Below are 26,929 nucleotides of genomic sequence, written 5' to 3'. Positions count from 1 at the left end.
ACTTAATCACTGTGGAGGCCAGTACTCTTAATACTTAGGATTTTAACATATGCATTTGGAGCATAAACATCCAGGTGACATGAGGCATCAAGGGAAGGGAAGAAAGGCAGAGACAGGTGTTGGGATTCAAGTGACTGACCGTACAAAGGTCAAATGTAGACATCTAACAAGGAGCCTCATGCCCAGCTGCTAGAATTGGAGCCAGTCAGTTTTCACAGCCAGTTAGCCCCAGGCTCTTGGCTTATCCGTTCTGGTGACTTAGAAGAGGCAACCACAGGGTTACGTTTTGTCTCGAACAACTTAGAGAAGGAAGCAGCAAGTGTGTATGTGTGTCTGTGGGTGCGCGTCTGTGTGTGTATGTGTGTGTATGCGCGCGCGCACGCGTGTCTGTGCTTGGAGAGAGTATATATGTTTCTGATTTTAAGCTCCCGGCTCTCTGACATCAGAGTGGGTTCCCATATCAGGGTGGTGAGGCATTGAGAGAAGCATCCTGGGCGGGTGTGTGCGTGTCGGCGTGCCTTGCGTGGAACAGAGATTGCTGCACCCAGCGCCAGGCACTGGAGGAGGAGGAATCCGTAGCAGAGATCTGAATAATTGATTCTTCAGCAGCACCAGACGCCCGGGAGCGGGCGGAGAGCGTGGTTTCAGCACCAAGGTTGCGCGCCACCGCAAGCTCCCCCCGTCACCAGCCAGACACCTAGGTCGGCCTTGTTCCGCTGCCGCCGTGCGCTCCAGAAGAGGGTGGCCGCGCTCCGCGTCGCCGCCTAGGGACTGCGGGGTCTGCCTTGGCCCGCCTCCGGGGTGGGCGGCTGCAGGCGGACCAGAGCTCCAAACAACGTCGGATTGCGCGGGGGTTGCTGCGTTGCGTCTCGCTGGCTGAGAACAAGTCCTAAGTTGCTGTGGTGGGCGCCTCTGCTTTCCTCTATCCTCCTAGGCGACCGCAGCAGAAGCGTGCCCTAGGATCCTGGCTTCTCCAGTGTTGTGAACCGCGGTGGCCAGGCTCTTTCCTGGGCTCCCGCTGACCAAGTGAGGAACCGAACGCCCAGCTCGGAGCTGGCCCTTCAGCGAAAGGGCCAGGAGGGAGCTGCGGTCCTCTGCCTGCGCCCTTCTCCGCCAGGGACCGCGGGGATCCCCGGCCACACGCGCGCGCGCGCTCCCACACTCACTCACACACACACACTCACACACTCACGCACGCCAAGCAGGAGCAGGACTGCGGAGAGGGTGTCCAGGCGCGCTCAGAGGACCTGGCAGCCGCTGTCCGGAGTGGAGCATAAAGCTGAGCCAGGGCTCTAGGAGAGAGGCTCCTGGGGTGCTGTGCCTGAGCATGGGGCCGGATGAGCTCTGAGAGTCGCGGCGGCAGCAATCAGCCCTGGAGATGACCAGGGGTGGCCACTGCTGAGAACTATGTGGAGAGAGGCTGCGGTGAGTGCTGGCGCGGGACGCCGAGCCTGGGAGGGCCCTGTGAGAAGCTGGTGGGGGGAAGGTATGGATAGGAGGGGGCGGCAGGACGCACAAGAGGGTCGCTACGTGGGAGTGATCACACCTCCCTCGGGGATCCGGGACCGCGGGAGCCCGCGTCCTTCCCTCCCCCTCTTCTCCTCCCGGCTCATAGCAAACTCAGCCAGCGCCCCCTCCTTTCCTGCCCCCCACCCCCCACCCCAGGCTCAGCAGCTCCTGGTCGCACAACTCCCAGTAGCCGGGCGCCGAGGTGGTGGTAGGGGGTGAGGGTGGAGGTTCCCACTAAGCTTCTCGTGGGTGGCCAACCTGGGGCTTCCACTCTCCGGTGCGTCCCTGAAAGGAGCTCTGGTTATCAGCCACAGGAAGTGAAGACCCGCACCGAGGGTGTCATAGGCACCAAGCTCCAGCTCCCTCTCTGGTCGAGCCCCCAGGGTGCATAAGGGGGCTGTGAGCACTGCAGACTGCATCCCTCCCCCCACCTTCCCTTAGCACTGGTGGGCTGACCCTGCCTCTCCATCTCTCCTCCGCCCCGGTTAGAGCCCTGCTGCAGAGCCTCCGGCTGGGATAGCCGCCCCCCGTGGGGGTGATGCGGACAGCGCGGGACAGCCAGGGGAGCACGCAGGGGCCGCAGCATGCGGGAACCCGCTAAACCTGGTGGCTGCTGAGGCGGCCGAGATGCTCGTGCGCGCAGCACGCCCCATTGCATCCTCCACCTTCTCCGGCTACAGGTACGTCCTAGTTGGTGATACGGACTTCCCGGGCCTGGGAGGATATAGGCTCAACCGGTGAAGAGAGAGGAGAGGGTTCAGTAGGGAGATGGGGGGAAAAGAGCGAGGGAGAGAAAACTGGAGAGGGAGAGCCCAATGGCGAGGCGTTGGAGGAGCACCAGGTGGCGCTGCGGCCCTGCACTCCACCTTGCTCACCCTAAAAAGCCAAGGCTGGAGTTTGCCCCAACTTCCCCCGGGGTGCAACAACACCCGAGCCGAAGGGCGCGCGCTTGTACACGCGTGCACGACCGTACAGGCATTTTCAGGCAAGCACTGTTGTGCACCTGGCACAGTGCTTGTGTGCACACCGTCTGAGGACGTTTGAAGGCTCCAGCTGGCCGTGGGCATCTCTAAGGCGGCCTGGGGATATGCGCAGAAAAGCGCGCGTGTCTGTTAGCGTGTGCAGCCCACTGCCCACGTGCATCTAAGATTTGGCTCCAGGGTCTGCAGTGGAAAGACTGAGGAGGGGATGCACACTCCTCATCTATCTGAGAGCTTTTTGGGAGCCTACCCCCACCCCCGCACGTTCTTTGCCAGCTCCCACGCGCTGGCCCACTTGCGGGGTGTTAGGGTGGGGGTGGAAGGCAGAGCTCCTACTCTCCAGAATTCAGCATTTCACACGGCATGAGATTGTATGTTGCTTGTGCGTACCCGTGTGTAGGGGGCGGGTCCAGGGAGGCTTGACATAGAGCTTCTCCCAGCAAGGTAGTGGTGGGGAGTCCGGCCTCAAGTTCCCCTGTGCACCTGAGAGCCCGGGGTCACAAAGAGCACCTACACTTTCAAGCGCTTGTTGTAACCCTCGCATGGGGGGGGGGTGCGGGATCTGCAGCTGGTGGGTGCCACTAAAGGAGCAAGGTCTGTGGCGCACTGGGCGAGCTCCGTGGCGCACTGGGCGAGCTCCCAGGGGGTGGGGTCAGTTAACCCTGTAGGCTCGCCACAGACTCAGGCTGCAGTATGCAGGCACCGCCTCTCACGCTAGGGCTAGTCCGGAGTTCGCTGCTCCTGAGCAGGGGGCGGGGTCGATAACTTGGTCCACGCACTTGCGGAGAGAGAGGGTTGCAAAGAGGGCTTGGCCTGGGCTTCTGATTGTGGGTGGTAGTGGGGTTCATGGCTCTCTGGGAGCCTAGGAGCTGTTGTCTGCGTCAAATTTGGGGAATCTTGTGTGGAATTTGGACCCAGATGGGATTGAGGGAGTCAGCTGGAGACAAGAGAGAAGGAAGGAGGATGCCAGGATGGGCTTGGGGACAGGGATGGCAAAATAGCTCGGCTTGGACTGATACGTGGAGATGGACATGGGTCGAAGAATGTGGATGGCATCAAGGATGAGTATTCTAAAGAGTGACAAAAACAGTCAGAGCTGGTGTCGGGTTTCACATTCGACTCTCAGAGCGGGTGCAGGGGCAGTCTATCCTGTTTCCTGGGCCCCTCACTGACCACCACCTGCCTCTCGCTCTCCTCCACCTTACAGGGACCCTAAGTGGCGACCATGGGCAGACTGGGCTACTGGACCTTGCTGGTATTGCCGGCCCTTCTGGTCTGGCACGGTCCGGCGCAGAACGCGGCGGCGGAGAAGGGTACTCCAGCGCTGAACATTGCGGTGCTGCTGGGTCACAGCCACGACGTGACAGAACGCGAACTTCGAAATCTGTGGGGCCCGGAGCAGGCAACCGGCTTGCCCCTGGATGTGAACGTGGTGGCGTTATTGATGAACCGCACTGACCCTAAGAGCCTCATCACGCATGTGTGCGACCTCATGTCCGGGGCGCGCATCCATGGCTTGGTGTTTGGAGATGATACGGACCAAGAGGCTGTGGCTCAGATGCTGGATTTTATCTCCTCACAGACTTTCATCCCCATCTTGGGCATTCATGGGGGTGCATCTATGATCATGGCTGACAAGGTAAGGCCAGGAGGAGATGGACTGCCAGGGTCCTGGAGGGGTTGTTCTACAAATGGCAGCCACCTCGCGGGGGTGGGGTGGGGTACATCTCCTATTCAGTTGTACACATATACTCAATTCGAAAGCAGGTTAAGTGGCCTCTGACCTTTGTGAGAATTGCTCGGTGTCTGTCTGACCCAGACATGATGGAAACCCTTTGCTTTTGGTTTTGAAGATGGGGTACTCAGATGCTCCTTGGTGTTCCAGGATGAGGACAGAAAACACAACAGTAGGCCAGTGGGTGGTGATGGAATGTTTGGATGTTTTCAAGGAGCTCAAAGACAAGTGTGGGAACACTCGGGTCAATATGGCCCCATTCCTACAGTGCCAGGTTTACCAGAATCTCCACTTTTCTCTCTTCGGTAAAGTGATTAAACCTGCTACTACTTAAACAAACAAAACCTAAAGATGGGTATTGAGGTTTTTAGAAAAAAAAAAAAACGCGAAAGCGGACAGATTTGTGCTAGCCTAGACTTAAGGAGTGGAGGTGGGAGACCAAGAGCCCTAGGGCTAGAGGCATGTGGGCGAAACTCTGCTCTAGGGAGAGGAATGTGTGCAGAGAAGTAACTCCAGGCCCAGGATGTTGGAGAGCCTGGAGGTTCCCTTCTGTAGCTCTTACGTGGGCTGACGAAGTCACTACAGGGCTTCCGAAGATTTTCAAATGGAAAGTTTTGGAAGATGGATCTTAGTATGGAAGTTGACTTTCAGAGATGAGAGAAAATGTGTCTGACTTTCTTGGCTTTCTTTGGGGCACTGGCTTGGAGAAGAGGTTTGCCGGCTGAATAGGATGTTAGGAGAACTTGCTAGGAATGATGCTGAAGGCCAGAGATGGAAGGAAGCTGTGAGGGAGAAACGAGAGAGAGAGAGAGAGAGAGAGAGAGAGAGAGAGAGAGAGAGAGAGAGAGCGCCACAACCCCACAGATGCCTCAGGAGGGCTTGGGTGCTTATATTTAATGCTGGCAGCTGGAGAGGGCTCCCTAGGTAGCAGGCTAAAACTGGAGAATGGGTGGATATTTGTCACAGCACTTTCCTTTTGTCTGTCTTAAAACACTGCAGTTCATCTCTGTTCAGTGCTCAGTGACCCTCCTGGGTCTCCTGGGCTGTGGCACAAGCAGTGAAAACACTGCTGGTCCAGTATCTGATTGAACATTGATTCCAAATAGCCCTTGCTAGCAGGACCTTCATGGGAGGGCACAGTCCCCTCTCTGCTTCAGAGGGCTCCTTCACTGGTCTAGTGAAAGCAGGGGATGACTGGATTCTGCTTACAGTGTTCTGGTCATATCAGAACTGCGTAGGACCTTAGCATTGCTAGAACACCCGAAACTCTCAGACAAAGTGGCCAATGCACAGGGCTGTTAGGCAACTTCACCAAGACTACACAATGGGTGATGAAAATAGATGCCTGTTCATCTGGTCTCTAGCTGTGATACAGGAAAATCAAACCTAACCTTTAACATCATCATTCCTTATTTAAACGGAACAAGACATGAGTTTGATTACGTATGAGGTACCAAGCCATGAGGAGAGACAGTGAATCAGCCTAGAGTGCTTATACAGTTGAGAAGAGACCGCCCTTCTCAAGAGGCACCAAGAGGGAGCATGGTGGTTCCTATTTAGTAGAGGGGAATGGGATTGGATGGTGAGACCTAAGTATCATCATTGACCTTCCATTTAAAGGGTTTAACTATAGAAACAGCACATAAAATGAATAGGTCCAGCAGAATATATATATATATGAAAAGGTGCATACCTTTGATCCAGCATTCAGGAGACAGATCCCTGAGTAGAGCCAGGGCTACACAGTGAGAGTCATCAGAGAATTCTGCTCCCAGGTGACCTGGGAATGTGGCTTGAGATTGGGAGGGCTGTGTAGCCTTTGGATCTTTCTTCTGACTATGAGGTGGCAAGTATGCTGGGAAGGGTCTCTCTTGATTCACCGGACCCAATGAAAGCACACCTTGGTATGTTATGGCCTTGGCTACCAAGCAACCTTGATCCATAAAATAGTGGTCTCTGATGATCTAGCTGTCATGGCATCTTCTTAAGAGTGCTCTTTAGATGAAAAAAAGGACCAGGGAATGGCAAGAGGGTGATGTGTAAGGCCATTTCCAGAGAAGACAAGACCAGAGAGAGATCGGACAGCAGGAAAGACGAGAGGATGGAAGCACCTATTGTTCAAGCACACCAGAGGGCCTGGCTTCTCACCAAGCTGGGACTTCCCAGAGTTGGCCTAGGAGAGATTTCCACAGGTCTGATTGTATTAGACATGGAGGGAGATGAGTCAAGATGGGAGGAGATCACTCAAGTGGACAGAGACACCACTGGGTATGTGCTGGGTCTCATGTAGAGGAGGGGCAGGTGGCACAGGGAGGAGTGGGTTTGGAGGGTAGTATTTGGAGAAGCCTGGATGTGTTTAAAAAGGAAAGAAGTGTCTAAGATGCAAACAGCCATTCCTTCATTAGGAATGCATATGTTTGTCATATCTCTTTACCACCTGTTTGTGTTACTGCTTAACATTCAGTGGACTTTATTTAGCTTTATGGAACTAGTCATGGGATGTTGTCTAAAACTGCCTCACTTAGGTGTTCTCCCAGTATTGTGACCAGAAAGCCTCAACCTCCCCACACTAAAAAGACCCGATAAGGAGACTCCAGTTGGGTAATGTCCCCCAGAACACACCTATGGTCTTTACGTTTGACAATGTGATAACAGTTGGTTATCAGATAAAAGGGACACACACACACACACACACACACACACACACACACACACACACACACGAGCACATGTGCGCATACACATGGACAGGTTCAAGGTCCAGGCATGCGCCACTTTGACCTTTCTCTCAGTCTCCTTCACCCTTGAACAAGGTTTTTAGCAGTAGTTCTTAACCTACCTAACTCTGTGACCCTTTAACATGACTCCTCATTCTGAGGCGACCCCAACACTAAAATTAATTCTTTTATTTTATCTATCTATCTATCTATCTATCTATCTATCTATCTATCTATTCTCTATTTACATTTATTTATTATTATATATAAGTACACCATAGTTGTCTTCAGACACACCAGAAGAGTGTCAGATCTCATTACATATGGTTGTGAGCCACCATGTGGGTGCTGGGATTTGAACTCAGGACCTCCGGAAGAGCAGTTGGTGCTCTTAACCGCTGAGCCATCTCTCCAGCCCCAACTAAAATTATTTTTGTTGTTACTTCACAACTGTAGTTTTGCTAACGTTATGGATCATAATGTAAATATCCATGGCTTTCAAGTGAAAGGGTCGTTCAGGGTCTCAACCCACAGGCTTGTGACCATACTAAATGCAGTGGTGTCAAGTGACAGGTGTTTGAGGTATTAATTTAATTTACTCCACAGTAAATGCATTGATTTGGGCTCTATCAGTGGGCAGGTAGGCTTGCAATATCATTAAGTTAGAGATGAACATTTAGCTTGGTGTAGATATAGCTCTCATTGCATCTTCCTTTGTCCAAGTGAGACAGACTCATGCTGCACAGGAAACCCAGAAAGTTGCTTAGACCTAGACATCTCTGCTCACCATCCCCAAATTCTTCTTTTCCCGGCCCCCCGGCAGAAAAGGCTGTGTTCATATTTTATCTACTTCATCTCTCCGTGCCAGTCATTGTTCAGATTTTATTTGGTATGCTTATTTTTAATTATTCACTTTATGTGTGTGTTGTGCCAGCATGTATGAATGCTCGCCACAGGCATGCCTGCTGGACTCGGGTAATGGATGCTTGTGAGGCATCACGTGGATGCTGGGAACAGAACCTGGTTCCTCTGCAAGAGCAACAAAATGTTCTTAACTGCTGAGCCATCTCTCCAGCCCTTGTATGTTTATTGTGTGTGTGTGTATCTGTGTACACACACATGTGCGCATGTGTGTATCTGTAGTCGTGTGTGCATGTGTGTGCTGCATGTGGGGACCAGAGGAACCCTTGAGTATTGTTCCTTGTGTGCCATGCACCTGATTTACTTAGAATATAAGTCTTTGAGGGCAGATTAAAAAAAAAGTGTTTATGTATATATGTGTTTTGAAATAATGAATTCTCCTCCATAGACACTATAAAAATAATGTCTTTTCATTGTAGAACACTTAGAAAGTATGTTAAAGTTTAAGGAAGGAAATAAAAGCTCACTGTAAATTTTATCAGCGAGATTAACTGAGGCAAGATGTGGGTATGTTTCTTCTAAGAACAGTGTGCTGGGTTGTAGTCTGAGTTATGCTAGGTTTACTTTATTAGTTCTTGTGCTCTATAATCCGAGATGTTTGACCAGAAGACTCAGTGCTTTTAGTTCTGGAGAACTCTTTGGCTTATCTGCTGGATACCTTCTCTCGTATTGCTTCTTTCTACTCTCTTGGACTGCCCTCTCTTCGTCACACACATGGCTTTATGCTGTACTTTCTCAACCAAGCTTCCCTATACTTTGTATTTTCTTTGTGAGCTTATTTTCAGAGCAAACGTGTTTTATTTTGAATTGAAATAGAATTACATCATTTCTTTTCTTTCTCTAACCCTTGCCAATTACCTTCTGCCAGCCCTTCCCATACACTCCCTTATATAGATAGCACTCTTTACTTTGGTTTTGTTTGTTACATACATATATACGTGTGCACAAACATATGTAACTAGAACCTGTGGTGTTGGGAATGAAAGTCAGGGCAGTATGTGTGCTAAGCAAGTGCTCTCCCATCAAGCTGCACCCTTGGCACAGGATACATGTTTCTTTTCCCATTTCCTTTGTATCCCTCCCCTGCTATTCCCCCCAACCCCACCCCCTGGCACATCAAGTCACTGCAGGACTAGGTGATTCCTCTCCCACTGAGGCCAGACAAGGCAGCCCAGTTAGGGAAATGGGATCCATAGGCAGGCAACAGATTCAGGGACAGCCTCCTCTCCAGTTGTTGGGGGACAGGGAACATCTCTGTAAACCAGAATTCCTATCAACAGCTCAGTCAGGAATGTTCTTCTTTCTCTTCTTGACTTACAGTGTAGTCTGGACCCATCGGTGTTGGTGACTTTCTTATGGTTCCTCCACACAGGCAGGGGCCTCCTGGGATGCAACTCCTGGGGGATGGTGCAGATGGCCCAGTCTTGTTTGTGGGTAGTGACACAGTCTTGCTGCCTCCTCTCTGTGGAGGAGTGTCTCTTGCACCCACCTTTCTGTGGGTGTTAATACCTGTGCTCACATGGTTTGTGTTAGAGCCATCTCCCTGTGGATCACATGGCTTTGATCTTCCTCCTTGAACCTGTGGATCTTGCTTCTTCCCTTCCCTTTCTTCTGTGGTCCCCCTCCGGGGGTTGGGAATGGAACCTGTAAGTGCTCTCTCGGCCTGTGCTCTGCATGGAGCTGTACCCGGGTTCCCTCTCTAATCTTTCAGTTCATGCATTTTTAGGGACTCTTCTCTATCTTTAGTTTTTAATTATGTAATATTTTTGTGTTTGTGTGCATATGTGTCTATGTGTGACTGTGTGTGTGTATGTGTGACTGTGTGTGACTATGTGTATGTGTGACTGAGTGTGACTGTGTCTGTATATGTGTGACTGTGTACACATACATGTCACTGTGTGACTGCTGGGTGTGTGTGTGACTGTTGGGTGTGTGCGTGTGTGTGTGCGTGCGTGTGTGTGTGTGTGTGTGTGTGTGTGTGTGTGTGTGACTGCTGGGTGTGTATATGCGTGTCTGTAGAAGTCAGAGGACAACTTTTTGGAAGTCGGCTCTTCCCTTCCACCTGGCTTCTGCCACAGTGTCCCCATGGCAGTGACCCTTGAGCTCAGATGATGCTCTTGCCTCCTGTCTCCGTTCTTTACTTCACACCTTCCTGTGGGAGTTCCGGGATTGCCAGTGTGCACACCAGGATTTTCACGTGGTTCTGGGAGAGGGAGCTCAAGTCTGGCTGAGCCATCTCCCTGGCCCAGTCCTCTGTTCTTTTGATCTTTGATTTCTTGTTTTTCTTTATTCCTAAGAAATACTGTATAAATGAAAGCAAAATGGAAACACCTGTATACATTTTGTGTCTCAGAGGCAGCAGGAGGAAGAGACTGGAATATGTTTTCTGTAGTTTTGAGCTAGTTTTATTTCCCAACCTGCTTTTATGTTTTTAAAACTTGATTACATGTTCTTGGGATGCTTGCGTTTGATTTTAAATGGCTGCCGTCTGTTCAGACTGTACTTGGCTGAGCTGTCCCTCCATTCCCCCATGTCTACACACTGTCATGTTGGGTCATGGGTATGCCTGCTTGGACAATGCCCTTCACTTTGGTTATTTGGTAAGTGCTTATTGATTGAATTCATGAAGTCATTGTTCTGGCCCCAGTTCACTGTAGTTTCTGGATGGACAAACCTGTCACAGTGTGCTTCAGGGCTCTTTTTTCCCCTAAGTGTGGACTGATTTCCTGCATGTGTGTCAATCCTGTTTCTCTCTCGAACAGGAGATAATAACTAGACACCCTGGGTACTAGCATGAATTAGGGGTTGCACATGAAACCCCTTGAAGAGTGTTAAGTGACAGCTCAGTGGTAGGCAGGGGAAGTTACTGCTCTTGCAACCTGGCAGCTCCTGAGTTGGATGTGAGTGTGTGATTGGCTGTCACCATTAAATACCCAAGGCTCAGGGAAAGGGCAGACATGCAGATCTGAGTGTCAGAGGAGCCCACTCAGCGGCTGCTGCGGCATCCATAGGGAACTGGGGAGGGTGGGAAGCCTATCTCTAGCCACATGGAGAAGCCATGTCAGAGGCAGTCATCCACTCCCTCCCACACAAATCACCAGGGAGCAGCAGGCAGCATCTCAGAAGGCATGAGTAACTCTCCAAATAGTTCCCAGGCTTCTTGGGAATGGCTTTGACCCTCTGTGGCTGTGGTGTTATGCTTTGAGGGCTGTGCTAGTCTTCATTCTGGTAGCCTCGGATGGAAACTGCTGCTCCAGACTGAGTGAATGGGAAAAGAGGAAGGGAGGAGAGAGGGGTGGAGTGGAGAGGGAGGGGGAAGGGAGGGGGCAGGAGTGAATCTTGGGTCTGTGATGAGAGTCACTGCCATCTACTGACTCATCTTGCAAGGAGGTCATCACGCAGAGGAGGGAGCTGTCGTAGGGCCATTAACTGGGTGTTTTGTTACATTCAGACCTCCACAGCCTTTATCTTTCCAATTTCAATTAGTTACCAACACTTTAAAGTTTAAATCATAGCTTAAAAAAACTAAGGCCTGGCCACACTGCCACTTCTCCATGGCAACTGTTCGCTGAAGATAAGTCATTCCCCCCACCTATCATCTTTTGACAGGATAGGCTCTCTCCTTCTCTCTCTCTCTCTCTCTCTGCCCCACCCTTACTGCTACTTTTGTAGTGAGATTGGTTCTGAAGGCTTTGAGAATCAAAACCTCTGGTGCTTGTGAGTAAAATAAATATCTATACTCTGTTAATAATTCCTTCCTTCCTTCCTTCCTTCCTTCCTTCCTTCCTTCCTTCCTTCCTTCCTTCCCTCCCTCCCTCCCTCCCTCCCTTCCTCCCTCCCTTCCTTCCTCCTTCCTGTTTTCCCTTTCTTTACGTGAGAGTCTACTCAAGTGCAAAGGCCAGAGGAGACAGTCTGATGGTCTGCCCTATTTGTCACCTCCTCACAGGATTCCCCTGAGACTGGTTCTCTTGCTGAATCTGGAGCTCACAATTTTGACTAGACTGGCTTCATCAAGCTCCATCAAGCCTTGAGTCTCTCTCTGCCCACCTCCAGTGCTGGGGTTACAGACACTGTTATTTAGGTGCTGGGGACTTGAACTCAGGTCCTCACACTTACACAGCAAGTGCTCTTATCCACTGGACCATCCCCCCGGGGGCTACTCCTTCTTGGTTCAAGTGTTGTCATGCGCCAGTGTTATTCTCTTGAGACATTTGCCTGGCTATGTGCAGGCCTTCTGCCCTGTTCTGCACAGCCCTCTGCATACTGTTATTAAGTAGCTTGAGTTGGAGGAGCTCAGAGAACCTCTAGCCAAGAGTCAGAGGACCTGAGTTCCATCTCCACATACCTGTGTAGCTTTGGGACAACTACTCATCTTTCTCAATCCCCTTCCTTCTTTTGGCAAAATAGGAGTCTGGTTGATATCTTCTTTAAGACCCCTTCTGGTTCTAGGAATTTTCTTGGCCTACAAGGAAACACTGGCAAGAAGCTTATCAAAATGTGAATAGTGATATTGTAGGCATAAGATGTCTTAATGTTTTCGAGAATGCCATGATCCAATGGTTGGCTCTTGAGTTAGACCACCTGGCTTTAAATTCAGGCTTCACCACTTGGTAGCTGGGCAAATGTGGAAGTCATTAAAGAATGAACCACAGTGTCTTCATCTGTAAAATGGGTGTATCAGCTGCTTTTTTTTGCCACTGCAATAAAAATGCCATTATAAAAAGCAATTTAGTGGAAGAAAAGGTGTCTTTCACATATGATTCCATAGGAACCAAATTCATCATGGCTGGGAGGCATGACAACAGTTATGCTTTTTTGGTGGCAGTAGCTTTAGGCCAGGCTATAAAACCTCAAAGCTCACCAGCAATGACTCACTTCCTCCAGTTAGGCTCAGCCTCCTAAAGGTTCCATAACCTTTCCAAATAGCTCCACCAACTGGGAACCAGATGTCCAAATACTGGAGTCTGTTGGAGACAGGCTACTGCACTGGACCAACGTTAGCATCTGGGTCTTAAGATTTTGAGTGTTGATCCATTCTTAACTCCTTGTACAAAGCTCAAGTCTAAGTGGATCAAAGACCTCCATATAAGACCAGAGACACTGAAATTAATAGAGGAGAAAGCAGGGGAAAGCCTCGAAGATATGGGCAAATGGGAAAAATTCCTAAACAGAACAGCAATGACTTGTGCTGTAAGATCAAGAATTGACAAACGGGACCTCATAAAATTGCAAAGCTTCTGTAAGGCCAAAGACACTGTCAATAAGACAAAAAAGCCACCAACAGATTAGGAAAGGATTTTTACCAATCTTAAACCTGATAGGGGACTAATATCCAATATATACAAAGAGCTTAAGAAGCTAGACTCCAGAAATTCAAATAACCCCATTAAAAATGGGGTTCAGAGCTAAACAAAGAATTCTCAACTGAGGAATACCGAATGGCTGACAAGCACCTGAAAAAATGTTCAACATCCTTAATCATCAGGGAAATGCAAATCAAAACAACCTTGAGATTCCACCTCACACCAGTCAGAATGGCTAAGATCAAAAATTCAGGTGACAGCAGATGCTGGCGAGAATGTGGAGAAAGAGGAACATTCCTCCACTGCTGGTGGGATTGCAAGCTTGTACAACCACTCTGGAAGTCAGTCTGGAGGTTCCTCAGAAAATTGGACATAATACTACCAGAAGATCCAGCATTACCTCTCTGGGGCATATACCCAGAAGAAGTTCCAACTGGTAATAAGAACACATGCTCCACTATGTTCATAGCAGCCTTATTTATAATAGCCAGAAGCTGGAAAGAACCCAGATGTCCCTCAACAGAAGAATGGATACAGAAAATGTGGTACATTTACACAATGGAGAACTACTCAGCTATTAAAAACAATGGATTTATGAAATTCTTGGACAAATGGATATATCTGGAGGATATCATCCTTAGTGAGATAACACAATCACAAAAGAAGTCATTAGATATGCACTCACTGATAAGTGAATATTAGCCCAGAAACATAGAACACCCAAGATAAAATTTGCAAAACACAAGAAAATCAAGAAGAGGGAAGACCAATGGGTGGATACTTCATTCCTCCTTAGAATAGGGAACAAAATATCCATGAAAGGAGTTACAGAGACAAAGTTTGGAGCTAAGATGAAAGGATGGACTATCCAGAGACTACCCCACCCGGGGATCCATCCCATAATCAGCCACCAAACCCAGACACTGTTGCATATGCCAGCAAGATTTTGCTGAGAGGACCCTGATATAGCTGTGTCGTATGAGGCTATGCCAATGCCTGGCAAATACAGAAGTGGATGCTCACAGTCATCTATAAGATGGAACACAGGGCCCCCACTGGAGAAGCTAGAGAAAGCATGCAAGGAGCTGAAGGGGTTTGTAACCCTATAGGTGGAACAACAATATGAACTAACCAGTACCCCCAGAGCTCGTATCTCTAGCTGCATATGTAGCAGAAGATGGCCTAGTTGGCCATCACAGGGAAGAGAGGTCCCTTGGTCTAGCAAACTTTATATGCCCCAGTACAGGGGAAGGCCAGGGCCAAGAAGCAGGAGTGGGTGGGTAGGGGAGCAGGGTGGAGGGAGGGTATAGGGAACTTTTGGGATAGCATTTGAAATGTATATAAAGAAAATATCTAATAAAGAGAGAGAGAGAGAGAGAGAGAGAGAGAGAGAGAGAGAAAGATAGATTGATTTTGAATGTTGATTGGAGTCGAGGCTGAGGAGTGCCACTGGTCAGTGCCTGGCTCATCCCAAACTCGTCCTAACATATAACATACTGTGTTTACATTTGTGCTTGAGTTTCTCACCAATGTGTATTTTTAGCAACTACAAATTGGGGATTAAAAGTAATGCAGGGCTCTAAAGATGTTTCCTGTGAGACACTGGAGCTGAGTCTTCACAAAACTAAGAGGCCAGCATAGAATGGGTCATTTCTTCCTCCGGAGGCCAGACAGGAACCAACCCTGCCCTCTTAGGACTCACTGTGAACTTCGTCTTGGTATGAGAAGCAAAGATTCCCCACTTCATGATAAGAGCACTGGGCACTCAGTAGGGAAAGGAAGTTTATCCATGATGTTGCCAAGTTGAGATACCAGCCAAGAATGGCTGGGGCACTGCTTGTGTGAAGAGAGCAGTTTTGAAGCCTTCTTCAACAAGCCTGCCTGCTTCCTTCTCAACAAAACCCCATACCTGTGGGCTCTGTCTACACTTTGCTGTTTATTGTAAAGCCTGCTAGGTGAGTCTTCAGGTCGTTAGGCAAGCTTGGCTGTTGGTAATTTTCTCTAACCTTTTGATTCTCTTGTGAAAGGAGTATAGAGTTAGGGTGCGTGGGAGGAGCTCAGGCTTGTCAGCAGGGGTCTAATGCTTTCAGATCATCTGTGTCTGGACCTAAGCTGGCTTGAGGGCCCTCTGAAAAATGAACCATCAGATTCTATTCTTACACTGGTAAACCAGCAGTGGAGTGTGGGTGCTACAGAAGCAGCTGGAGGAGGAAATGATCTCTTTGACCTTTGCACTAAATGCCTCCCCCAATTGGACCTTATGTCTGCACTGGGTATCGGGGCTTGCAGTGTAGAACATTGCATAGAATTTCTCATGTAACCCTGCCAGGGATTAATGACTCAGTGGGAACCTGGCAGCCCCAGAAACATTTGTTCAAAGAAACTCTATGCTCAGATGAGGAAATAAAGACCCAGAGGGCTGCAGGCTTTGTTGAGAATCACACAGCTAGAATGTAGGTTTGTTATCCTTATTCTTTTGTTTATTTTAGTTCCCTTCTAAGTACATGATTGTGAGTTCAGTGCGTTTTTGGGACTAGCATCAACACACACAACTGCCAATATGGACAACAGAGTTTAAAAAAAATTGGTTACTTATCTTTCATGATTAAGATGCTGGTGATGAAATTAAAATCCAAACCCTTTTAAAAATTATGAACTTATGCCATAGTCTATACTTCAGGGTCATCTCCAGCTTTACTGATATAGAACTGATAAATAAAAATTGTGTATTTGAGGTGTACATGGACACACACACATACACATATGGTGAAATATATATGTATATGTATAGTCAAGCCAATCACACACACAGACACACACACACAGACACACACACAGACACACACACACACGTAGTCAAGTCAATGACAGGTCCTTCTATTCACAGTTAACTTTTTTTTTTTTTTTTGTAATTTTTGTAGGTGGTTACCTCATCTTTACTTACAGAAAATTCAACACATTAAGTGTTTAATAGCTTATCTATCTATTATCTATCTATCTATCTATCTATCTATCTATCTATCTATCTATCTATCTATTGTGTGTATGTGCGTAGGCACACACCTGAGATGGTCAGAAGACAGCTGATGAACTTGTGGGAATTACTTCACACTTTCTACCACGTGGGTCCCAGGGATCAAACCCAGGTCACCAGCCTGGGGAGCAAGCACCTGCTGAGCCCTGAAATCTTTCTTGCTGACCTTTTAATTAACTGTAGACACCATGAAGGACAAATACCAAGTCTCTGGAACCTGTTCAGCTTATAAGTGAAAGCTAGTGCTTTTGCTCAACATCTTCCGTGGGGTTAAGAAGAATTTGCACCGGTTTTGGAAAGGGCGAGATGGCTTTTCCAACTCATCGGGACCACGAACACTGGACAGTGCTGAACCTGACTTTTAGATGTACTGTTCACCAATGCAGTATTTTACAAATGTGTAAAGTCTAGCTGCTTGTAGTGGCACACACCTGTAGTTCCAGGACTTGAAAGGTAAAGGCAGGCAGATGAGAAGTTTAAGATCATCCTTGGATGCATAGGTTAGCCCATGCTGTCTGAACCAGCCTGTCTGGGTAACACTCAGCTAACAGTGACTGTCAGGAATAGGGTAAAAGCTGGGGCTGGGCCACATCTAGGGTTTTTAATTTTTTTTTACTATATTTACTTATTTGTAATGTGTGTGCATGTGTGGGTGGGAGTATGTCACTGGAGGTTAGAGGACAACCCATGGAAGCCCTTTCTCTCTCTCTCTGCTGTGTGGGTCCCAGGGAGTGAGTTCAGGTCATCAGGAAATAAAGGCGCTTGCCTTTATTTCCTGAACCTCTCACCTGCTCTTGTTCCGAAATTCTGCATATCTCAAACTCATTATATGTTTTTAAATTAGGACTTGGGATATGGATGAAATCCAACACACTTTCTGAGATTGAGGCCAGCTTGGACTACAGAGTGAGTTCCAGGACAGCCAGGGTGTCTTAGTCAGGGTTTCTATTCCTGCACAAACATCATGACCAAGAAACAAGTTGGGGAGGAAAGGGTTTAGTTGGCTTACACTTCCATACTGCTGTTCATCACCAAGGAAGCCAGGACTGGAACTCAAGCGGGTCAGGAAGCAGGAGCTGATGCAGAGGCCATGGAGGGATGTTCTTTACTGGCTTGCCTCCCCTGGCTTGCTCAGCCTGCTCTCTTATAAAACCCAAGACTACCAGCCCAGAGATGGTCCCACCCACAAGGGGCCTTTCCCCCTTGATCACTAATTGAGAAAATGCCTTACAGTTGGATCTCATGGAGGCATTTCCTCAACTGAAGCTCCTTTCTCTGTGATAACTCCAGCTGTGTCAAGTTGACACAAAACTAGCCAGTACACAGGGCTACACAGAGAAACCCTGTCTTGAAAACAAAACCAAAACCAAAACCAACCAAACAAACAAAAGTAGTAAATGCCCTCAACTGCTGAGCCATCTTTCCAGCCCACTTCATAGTTTTGAAACTGCATTTTGGGTGAAAATGTTCTGTGGACATGAGATGAATGTTTGCTTTGGTGTAACCCATAACCCGGTTGGTAGAGATTTAGAACTACAGCACAGCATCATGTGACACATCAGGGTAGCCCCTGGCTACAATCAGGTGGCAGAGCAGAGTGGGGCTGTTGAATCTAGAAATCTCTGAGTGTGCTTAGAGGTAGACTGGAGAACTGATGCCAAGCAGGCTGCTGTCCCCTGGGGGGTCACCTTCTGCTTTGTACCCAGGGATGTGCAGCAGACAGAGAAGGCTGGTATACTGTAAGTTGATTTCAGCTAGAGCCTTTCTCTCTCCTTACCCAGCTTCCCAAGGCTGCCAGGCATGAGTAACATTTGATAGCTTTCAAGTTTTCCTCGGGATGGCATTTCTTCCAACCAAAACCACCAAGCTTTAGGCTGCTTTCTGTTGTTACAAATAGCGGAGTGGCTCCTACTCTATCTTCTCTTCACATTAGGATCACCCTGCTTGAAGACTGGGTGCTATTTACAGTCCACACTGCCTTATATGCCCCGAGTCCAAGGGCTGAGAAGAGGTCAGCTTTGCCAGGATGATCCTTTCAAAGCTGAGATTTCTCTAGGGCCAGGGGATGCAGTGTCAGTTGAAACCAGAGCCATATGCAAAGGCAACTGATCTCCTGGGCCCTTGTATCATTGGCCATGCATGTGGTGAGCCCCAGTAGACTCTGAAAATGGCCTTGGAAAGACCAGAGTTTATAGTTAAAATGGCAGTTTAATAAACCAATATTGGTTTTGTTTTTGTTAGTTGGCACTAACTTTTCCCCGCCTGCCTTCTTTCTTTCCTTCCCCCTCTTCCTTCTCTCCTCTTCTTCCTCTTCCTTTTCCACTTTACTCCACTTCTTCCTCCTCTTCTCACCCCACTTCCTTTCCTCCCTTCTTTCCTATTTAGCAATATTAAAGCATACTTTTTAAAAAAGAATCATGGACGGTTTTGAACCCATTTCAGAAGCAGAGAGAGTGGAATGATGTGACCCACGTCCACAAACAACCACTCTGACTCCATCTGCACCTTCAGCTGCCCTCTCCACGCTCCTACACAGCGGACCCTGGTATCATGGTCTCACTTGTAGATAGGCAAGAGTGTACCTCACGACAATAAGAACTTTAAGCACTGATTATCCTTTTTTTTCTCTTCAGAGCTGGAGCTGGAAGACAGGTGGTAAGATGCTAAGTGAATGTCAATGTCCACCCACTGGACCACCTCCTCAGCCAATTGTGGTTACGGTCAAATTGCAGCACCAGCCATGGTGTGTTTGCCTTACTTCCAGGACTAGTACTTTGGAGGTGGAGGCAGGAGAATCACAAATCAAGACCCCATTTCAGAAACACACATACACTAGAACAACCTACCCCTCCAAATCAGGTCACAAAAGAAAAACTTCACAACCTGCCAATATAATAATCAAACATAGAAGTTCAGAGAAGTATAAAGACGATAAACGTTGTTTAAATCCTACCATTTACAGATAGCTGGTACCACTCTGCTACATTTCTTTCTAGTCTTTCCCCTTATACCTCACATGCAAAGCACATGCATGTTGACATATACAGTCGTGGGAGGCTCTGCAAACAACAGGGCCAGAAAGAGATCAGTCCAATATGACTCAGTAGCCAGTGTTGGTTCAACTTCTAGAGTCTGACCCAAGGCAGTTTATCGTAGGTATACGAAGTACAGTACACTTTGGGAAAAAAAAAATTCCTGGTGTAACACAGTCCTGTGTGCAAGAGGATGTTTACATTGAAACTCTTCTCTAAGTACGTGTCATTTCTTCTAAGAAGATAGGTTCTAGAAATAGGCTACATGTGCTACCTTAAGGGTCTGGGGAGGGTCTGGTCTCAGTCAAACAGATAGTGAAGAAATTATCTGGGCTACTAGACACCTCCTGACTTGGCTGTGGGAGCCTGGGAGATCCAGGTATAGCCTAGCCCTACAAATAGCACTGGAGTCGCCTAGGCTGTGGACCACCTCCTTTCCTAAGCCTTCTGGGTGAAAAACAGGTTATACATGTCTTCCTTTGAAGTGACAACCCTATGTGTTCAACATTCCTGGGTTCCCTTGTGCTGTCTGTGAGCACATGGACCTCCTGGTGCTTCTGCCTAATGCACAGTTACAGAAGTTCCCAGGTTGTTTGTAATCTTTGTCACGCCAATCTCAAAGTATTACATACATACGTACGTACGTACGTACATACATACATACATACACATACCTGTGTGTGTGTGTGTGTGTGTGTGTGTGTGTGTGTGTGTGTGTTTGGAGGCCAGAAGATGTTGTATATCCTAGAACTGGAGTTATAGGTGGCTGCAAGTTGCCTGATGTGGGTGCTTGCCTGACTCAGGTCCTTTGTAAGAGCATTATGTGATCTTAGTGGCTGAGCCATCTCTCCAGTACCCAAATAAGAACCCATTCAGGGGTTTCCAGAACCCTTGAACATCTGGACATCTCATCTCCATTAATGATGTCTTGAAGAATCTGCCATCTTACTCATAAGTGCTTGAAACATAAGACATCTCTAATTGGCTAGATGAAACCGTTATCCTATGATTTTAATTTGCTTCTCCAACACCTGCGTGATGTGCATTTTCATTTAGTTTTTATGTTCCCAGGTGTCGTGTGTTTCAATCTCTTTGGCAGTTCTTATTGTGTGAATGGGGGGAAAACCTAAGATAATGATGGATTCCAAGTACAGTGAAAGAATTTCAAGCTTTAAGAACTAATAAATATTTTGAAGGCTGTCAGGGGTTTTGTGGCTGCCCATCTTAGTACAAGGTCTTGCCCAGCTCTTGTCTCTGCTGTAAAATGGATGGCTTCCCAGCAGGGGACTGGACAGGGGGCCAGATAAAGAGTCCTGTCCCAGTGGGCTTGCAGGGGGCACAGGTTACAGGCCTTGTGGCATTTTGTGAGGATGTTCTTGGCTACACAGCAAATTTGAAGCCAGCCTAGAGCACAAACAAGCAAGTAACAAAATCAAATAAAAACAACAAAAAACCAAACTCACCAAGTATAGCCAATGAGATGTAACTTCCAGAACCTCACAGGGTAAATGTGGCTGGGAGTCTTGGGTAATTATGGTAAAACCAGGTCATGTGCATGTGTTAGTGTGACACATTAGTCGTGTGACTCCATGTTTCTGGGCCTGTGGTGAGTCGGTAGTGAGGTTGGGTTTGGGAAGCATGCTCATGGTGGATGGGCCACTGAAGAATGGGAAATACCACCACTTAGCTGGATGTTTCTTTTCGCTTTTTATCCCACTGGGCACCTAGCCTGTAGGATGGTAGTCCTCTCTCTTCAGTTAACTCTCTTGCAATGCTCTCACGAGCGGTTTTAGTTACTTCTCTATTGCTGTGACAGAATAGCATAATCAAGGGAACTTATAAACAAAGCTGTGATTTGGAGCTCACGGTTGCAGAGCTAGGTGGGCAGATAGCAGCAAACAGGCATGGTGGTGCTGGAATGGCAGCTAAGCGCTCACATCTTGAACCAGAGTCATATCCAGGATGCCCGTGCTACCAGATGCTGAAAGAGCTTTGTTGCCCATGGAGGGTCTGGGGATGTGCAGATTTCTTACAGGCTCTGTAGCATGTACATGTAAGCCTCCCATGTGCCTTAATTTCTCTGTGGATGACTTACATGCAATACCCAAGCAACACAAAGTGTATGCATAAATAGTTGTCATGCTGTCCTGCTTAGGGGATAACAATAAGAAGGTTTCTATTTATTTAGTACAGATATATATTCCCCCAATATTTTTGACCTGCAGTTGGTTCAATCTATGTATATGGAATCCATGGGTAGGGACGGCTGGCTGCCGTTAGTGAGGACCACTCAAGGGTATGGAAGATGATGTTCAGAGAAAACCAGGGGTTTGCTGAAGTGCATCCTTCTCAGCTCAGGGGTCTCTTGTATCATCAGGTGTGGATTACTGCTGCTGGTGACAACACCAGCAAGAACACTCATATTCTATAATGGGGGATGGTCATGAAACGTCCCACTGAAAACTCATCAAGCTACTACACTACCCTCAGGGAAAGTGTAAACTCATGACCATACACGTATCCATTTCCTCTGATATATATCTGACTCTTGATGACCTATCTAGCCTCAACTCAGTCCTCTCCCTGCTGTGTAATGTGTGCTAGCTTTGCACTCCCAAGGGCAACTCTGGACGGTTCTCTTCTACTCCAGAAAAGCGTTTCAACTCTCTACAGAGTCTCGGGGGTCTGAGACTATGAACCTCTTAGGTATTTCCAGGGCATGGGATCTGGTCAAGGCTGAATGTGCTACTGCCCAGTGTTGTTTAATATAACATCCCAAATCTGTTTGATAGAAAAACTCTTTTTTTTTCATTCGTATGTGTGTGTGCACACATATACATGTGTGTGCACACATGCATAGGTCACAGGTTGACTTTAGGTGTCTTCATTAGTTGCTTCTCATCTTTTCTTTTTGAGACAAGCTCCATCATTGAACTTGAAGCTCACTGGTTAGTCTAGGCTGCTGGGCACCCCAGGGCTGGGATTACAGATAAGCACTGGCACATGTGGGTTTTAGGGCACATGCTGGGGGGCTGACAAACGTCCTCCTGCTAATATGGTAGGCACTTTATATTTGCCACAATTGATGAGTATACAGTAATGGGACATGCCACCCAAAGCCCATAGTTTTCTTGAAGATTCCTTCTTGGTGTTGTATCTTTCATAGGTTTCGACACATTTACAATGACACACTCATGATAATGCTGCAGAGAACGTTTGCATCACCATAAACATCCTCTCTGTGCTGCCTGTAGCTGGTTCCCTCCTCCCTGACCTCAGTGGACATTGAGCTTTAGACTGCCTCGCCTTTTCCATAACAAAATAACCTTTCAGATTAGTTTCTTTTACTGGTACACGTGTTAGATCCCTTCATGTCTTTGCAAGGTTTGATAGCTAATTTGTTTTTAATGCTGAGGAACATTCCAGAGTCTGGATGTACCATCTTTGGAAGCATGACAGTTTCAGGACGATTTTCTTGTCAAGAAAGTAAAGTGCATTTGACTAGGGGAAGAGTGAGCTTGTCTGGCAAAGCCTTTTACAAGCTGACGATCAAGTCAAGAAAGGTGATGGAGCTCGAGGATGAGCAGAGAAGCTAAAGCAGAATGAAGTCGGTGAGAGTCTGGGAGGAAGAACAGCTTGATGGACAGCCAGGTTTAGAAAGATTCCTGCTTGGGCATGTATGATATGTGTGTGAGAATGGGCACCGATGTGCCAAGAAGCACATGAAGAGGTCAGAACCTAGTTTGCCCCTGAGCTCCTGAGGATTCGCCTGTCTCCACCTCTTATCTCCCTATAGGACTGCAAGGCCTATAGATCTGAGTGGTATTGTGTCTGGCTTTACATAGACTCTAGGAATTTGAACTTATGTTCTCATGCTTGCACAGTAAACACTTCACCCATTTATCTGTCTTTTTAGCCCTCTGTAGGGTCTTTAATAGTGGAGATAACCAGAAAGATTGACACATGATATCCATGGAGTTGAATGATAATTATATCCATGTTAAATGTTAACTTTGGCAAAAACAAATAATTTCTCAGAGCTTCTACAGCCGGAGAGAACAGCATGAATAAAGACATGTGGGCGGCTGAGTACAGGGTGCGTATGGGGAACCATATGTAGATGATTGTGGTTGGAACATGGGGTGTTTGCATTTTAACCCCAACTCTTCTTGATGTGGATGCTAATTTGGGGTGTATGGGAATGGTGTGAGCCACATTCTTGGCTTTGCCAGGTGTCTTGTTCTAGCAACTTGTCTCAATTTTCTCTTCCATTCTACTGCCCTCCCTTCCACAGACCAGCACTGTACTGGCTGTCTTGGTTGTCTTTGGTGGGGTGAGAAGGGATCTGAGATGGGTTTACCTCCGATGCATTGTGACGTCTCAGGATGGAGGGCAGATACAGTGTCTTTCTGGTGCGGTGTTTGCTTGGCAGGAAGGTCTGGATGTGGAGCCTCAGCATTTATCTACCTGCTTGCTTGGATAAAACTTTTACTTGGGAGAAGGCTGGAGGCCATTCTGTGACTGGGTTGTTCCATTGAAAATCTGATGAAGCTTTGATGTCTTCAGTTCAGGGATCTTGTGGAGCTTCTAGTTAATGAATTTGAAGACTTTTTGAAAGGTTGAAATTACCAAGCAAATCCAAGATTGGCTGCGGCCATTGTAGTAACCATGACAATGAGAGAGGAAGCTTGGAGTTGTGCCTGGCTTGACTCGAGGATACCAAAGTGGAAGCTGATGACCGTTGCTGGTCAAGCCTCGATTTTGTAGAAAAGGTCTAATTTTTCTGTATATAAAAGACAACCTAAGTGGGGTGGAGCGCTGGCGAGGCAGTTAGGAGAATATGCTGCTTTTCCAGAGAACGGGCGTTCAGTGCCCAGAACCCACACTGCGTGGCCCAGAAACCCTGTGGCTCCAGCTCCAGGGCATCTGACCCCTTCTCCTGGCTTCAGTACACACACACACACACACACACACACACACACACACAAAGAGACACACACACACACAAAGAGAGAGACACACACACAGAGACAGAGAGAGACAGAGAATATTAAAAAGATAAAGTAAAACTTTAAAAACAAGACACCCTAGGAAAATTATTCTAGCATTTGAACCACGTCTTATGCCATCTCAGAATTCTGCTAGACTATGTCGGAGGACATTTGCTCTCCATACATTATTGTTTCTTGCTGCTGCATATCTTGCTGCTGTATCTTGTTACTTCTATCCAGACACTGAGCAACACCAGTCTTCCCTTGCTTTTATGTCCACATTCTTGAGAACAGAGTTGAAAAGGGAGAGTTCATAAAAATTAAGAAGCTCTGACAGGGCAAGAGGAGGCAACTGCTCAAGTTAGAGAAGCTTAAATTACTCAGAAATCCAATTAGGACTTTGGCAGGGCAAGTGCTGCTAAAAATTAAAAAGCCTTTTAAATGCAACTTGCATCTTGTGTCTCAGCCCTTGAAGGAAAAAGGATATTTAATACATCTTCCAAGATGGCAGCCAGTCACTAGGAGACTGGTCAAAGTGTGCTAAAGTATTTTTCGAGGTGGCTTTACAGCAAAGGAAGTAAACACGCACTTATTTCATTCAGATTTCAGGTTTCAGCTGAACTCTGATCTCCTCTGGGGAGCAGCCTTGACTTTCCCAGGGTAGATTTTATTCAGTAAATGATGTTAAACAAATGGGTGTTTAACCTTTGATGCCTTTAAATCAGACCTTAGTGGAGCTTCTAAGTGAGTGGATTTAAATGACCTTTGAAAGCTGAATTTATTGAGCAAGGCCAAGATGGCTCAAGGTACCACGTACAGCAACACAGAAGGTCTCTAATACCAGGAGGCTTGTTTCCTAAGTGGGACTGTAGAAGACACGATGAGGGACAATGTAGGATGCTTTCAGGTGGTGATATGTACCAAGCAGAGATAGATGAGAGGCCAGCCCTGGGGATGGGAGAGTGGAGTGTCTCCACAGAAGGGCCAGGGAAGGTGGGCAGGACCATGATCGTGATGACATGTGTTTGAAGCCTGGGTGGGTCAGGGGAGGTGAGCTGCTCAGGTTTGTGGAGCAGTAGGAGGAGCAGGGTGTCCACAGGAGGTCAAAGTAGGGAGAGAAAAGGAGGGGTGGGGATAGGAGTAGAGAGAGAGGAAGGGAGGGAATGGGAGAGGAAGGGGAAGAGAGAGGAAGAGGAGAGGAGAGGGAGAGAGGGGCAAAGAGGGTAGGGGAGACAGGACGAGACCTGTGGCCAAGGAAGACATTTGCATCTTATTCTAAGTATGCTAGGAAAACATTCCAGGGGTTTGAGGAGAAACAGACCTTTACTTATTTTTTTTGTTTGTTTTTGTTTTTGTTTTTGTTTTTGTTTTGTTTTGTTTTGTTTTTAAAGCCATTGTCCATGCTATGTTGACAGAAAGGAGCGGGGAAGAGATGATTTGGAAGATACAACAGTAGCCTAGGTAGAGACAGGATTGGCCAGCTGTATGCACTGGAAGGTTCTCTTGGAGGTGGTGAGGAGAATCACTTTTGGGATGTTCTTGGAATGGAGAATGTTCTGGACTTACTGACTTAGGAGAAACTAGAGGAGAAGTTAACAGTAAAAGAGCAAGGTTTTCATTTAATAATCTTTTACATTTGGGGGTAAATTAGCAGGCAGGTGTGTTGTTGATCACGTGGTGGCAACTAGAAAGTAGAGAGTTCCAGCTTGAAGTGAGCCAAACTCTAACCCTCAAGGCCTCGAGGTAGCGCTGTACTTCAGCCAGCTTGGCCCTACATCCCAAAGGTACGATAGCTTTCTAAAACAGTGCCACTGGCTTGGGCTCAAGTGTTCCAGCACGCATGTGGGTAGTGTTTCACAGTGGAGATACATGGTGAGTTTTGCTGCTCTTTCCCCTTTGGTGGTGCTGAGGATCAAACTATGCTTTCCCCATGCCAGGCAGGGACTCCACTCGACAGCTTTGTTTGGTTGTTGATAGTTTTTGTTTTTGTTTTGTTTGTTTGTTTGTTTTCTTTTGTTTCCAGACAGGCTTGCTCTGTGTATGCCTGGCTGTTCTGGAACTCACTCTATAGACCAGGCTGGCCTCAAACACAGAGATTCACCTGCCTCTGCCTGTGCCTCCCAAGTGCTGGGAGTGAAGTTGAGTGCCACCGCTCCATGGCTTACAGCTCTGTTTTTAAGCTCTTGGTATATCAAATTCAATCTTCTCTCTTTACCTCAGGTTCTAGTCTTCTGAACCCACTTTTCTCTTATTCTTCACAGCATCAGTGATTAAATCCCGTGTCATTCAGTCTGGATGCACTCATTTCTTAGGTCACGTTACCCCTGGTCAGCAACCACTATTTTATCAAGGATGATTGGCAGTATCCCGCCTTTATTCACTAGATTGTGGCAACTAAAAAATCCCCAGAACTGTCTAGTATTTTCTGGGCACCACTGTTCCCAGCGATCACCCAGAAGTGTGACCCTCTCACTCTCTCCTTTCTGGTCATTAACATCATGCATAGTATTCTCTTAGATGCTTGGGAGCCATTGTGCTGAGTGAATGGATCACAAAACTGGTTTTTTTCCCCCTTTGGTAATCTGGTATCAAACCTGCCTCATCCCTGGGTAACCCAGTGGGGGAAGAGCAGGGGAGTTCAGTGGGCTTGATCTTTGCTGGGGGGCAGGAGTTTGTCATTGCATGTGAGAAGGTCCTGTGATTATTA

The 26,929-nt window shown here is 47.5% G+C and overlaps 1 protein-coding gene across 2 annotated transcripts in view; it reads left to right on the top strand.

The window, feature by feature from the left end:
* The first annotated feature begins 164 nt into the window (after nucleotides 1–164).
* The window catches only part of Grin2a (glutamate receptor, ionotropic, NMDA2A (epsilon 1)), a 428,183-nt gene continuing 401,418 nt past the window's right edge, over nucleotides 165–26,929 (top strand). Inside the window, exons 1-3 of one of the 2 annotated variants that reach the window (XM_006521795.4) lie at nucleotides 165–1,425; nucleotides 1,999–2,189; nucleotides 3,697–4,128. In XM_006521795.4, the coding sequence (XP_006521858.1) occupies nucleotides 3,715–4,128 (414 nt within the window). In that variant the 5' untranslated portion in view covers nucleotides 165–1,425; nucleotides 1,999–2,189; nucleotides 3,697–3,714. The remainder of the gene's footprint in view (nucleotides 1,426–1,998; nucleotides 2,190–3,696; nucleotides 4,129–26,929) is intronic. The other variant, NM_008170.4, reaches the window with a different exon arrangement.

This window comes from Mus musculus, chromosome 16, assembly GCF_000001635.26.
Source record: "Mus musculus strain C57BL/6J chromosome 16, GRCm38.p6 C57BL/6J".
Lineage (NCBI taxonomy): Eukaryota > Metazoa > Chordata > Mammalia > Rodentia > Muridae > Mus > Mus musculus.
This window is presented reverse-complemented; position numbering and strand designations above follow the sequence as displayed.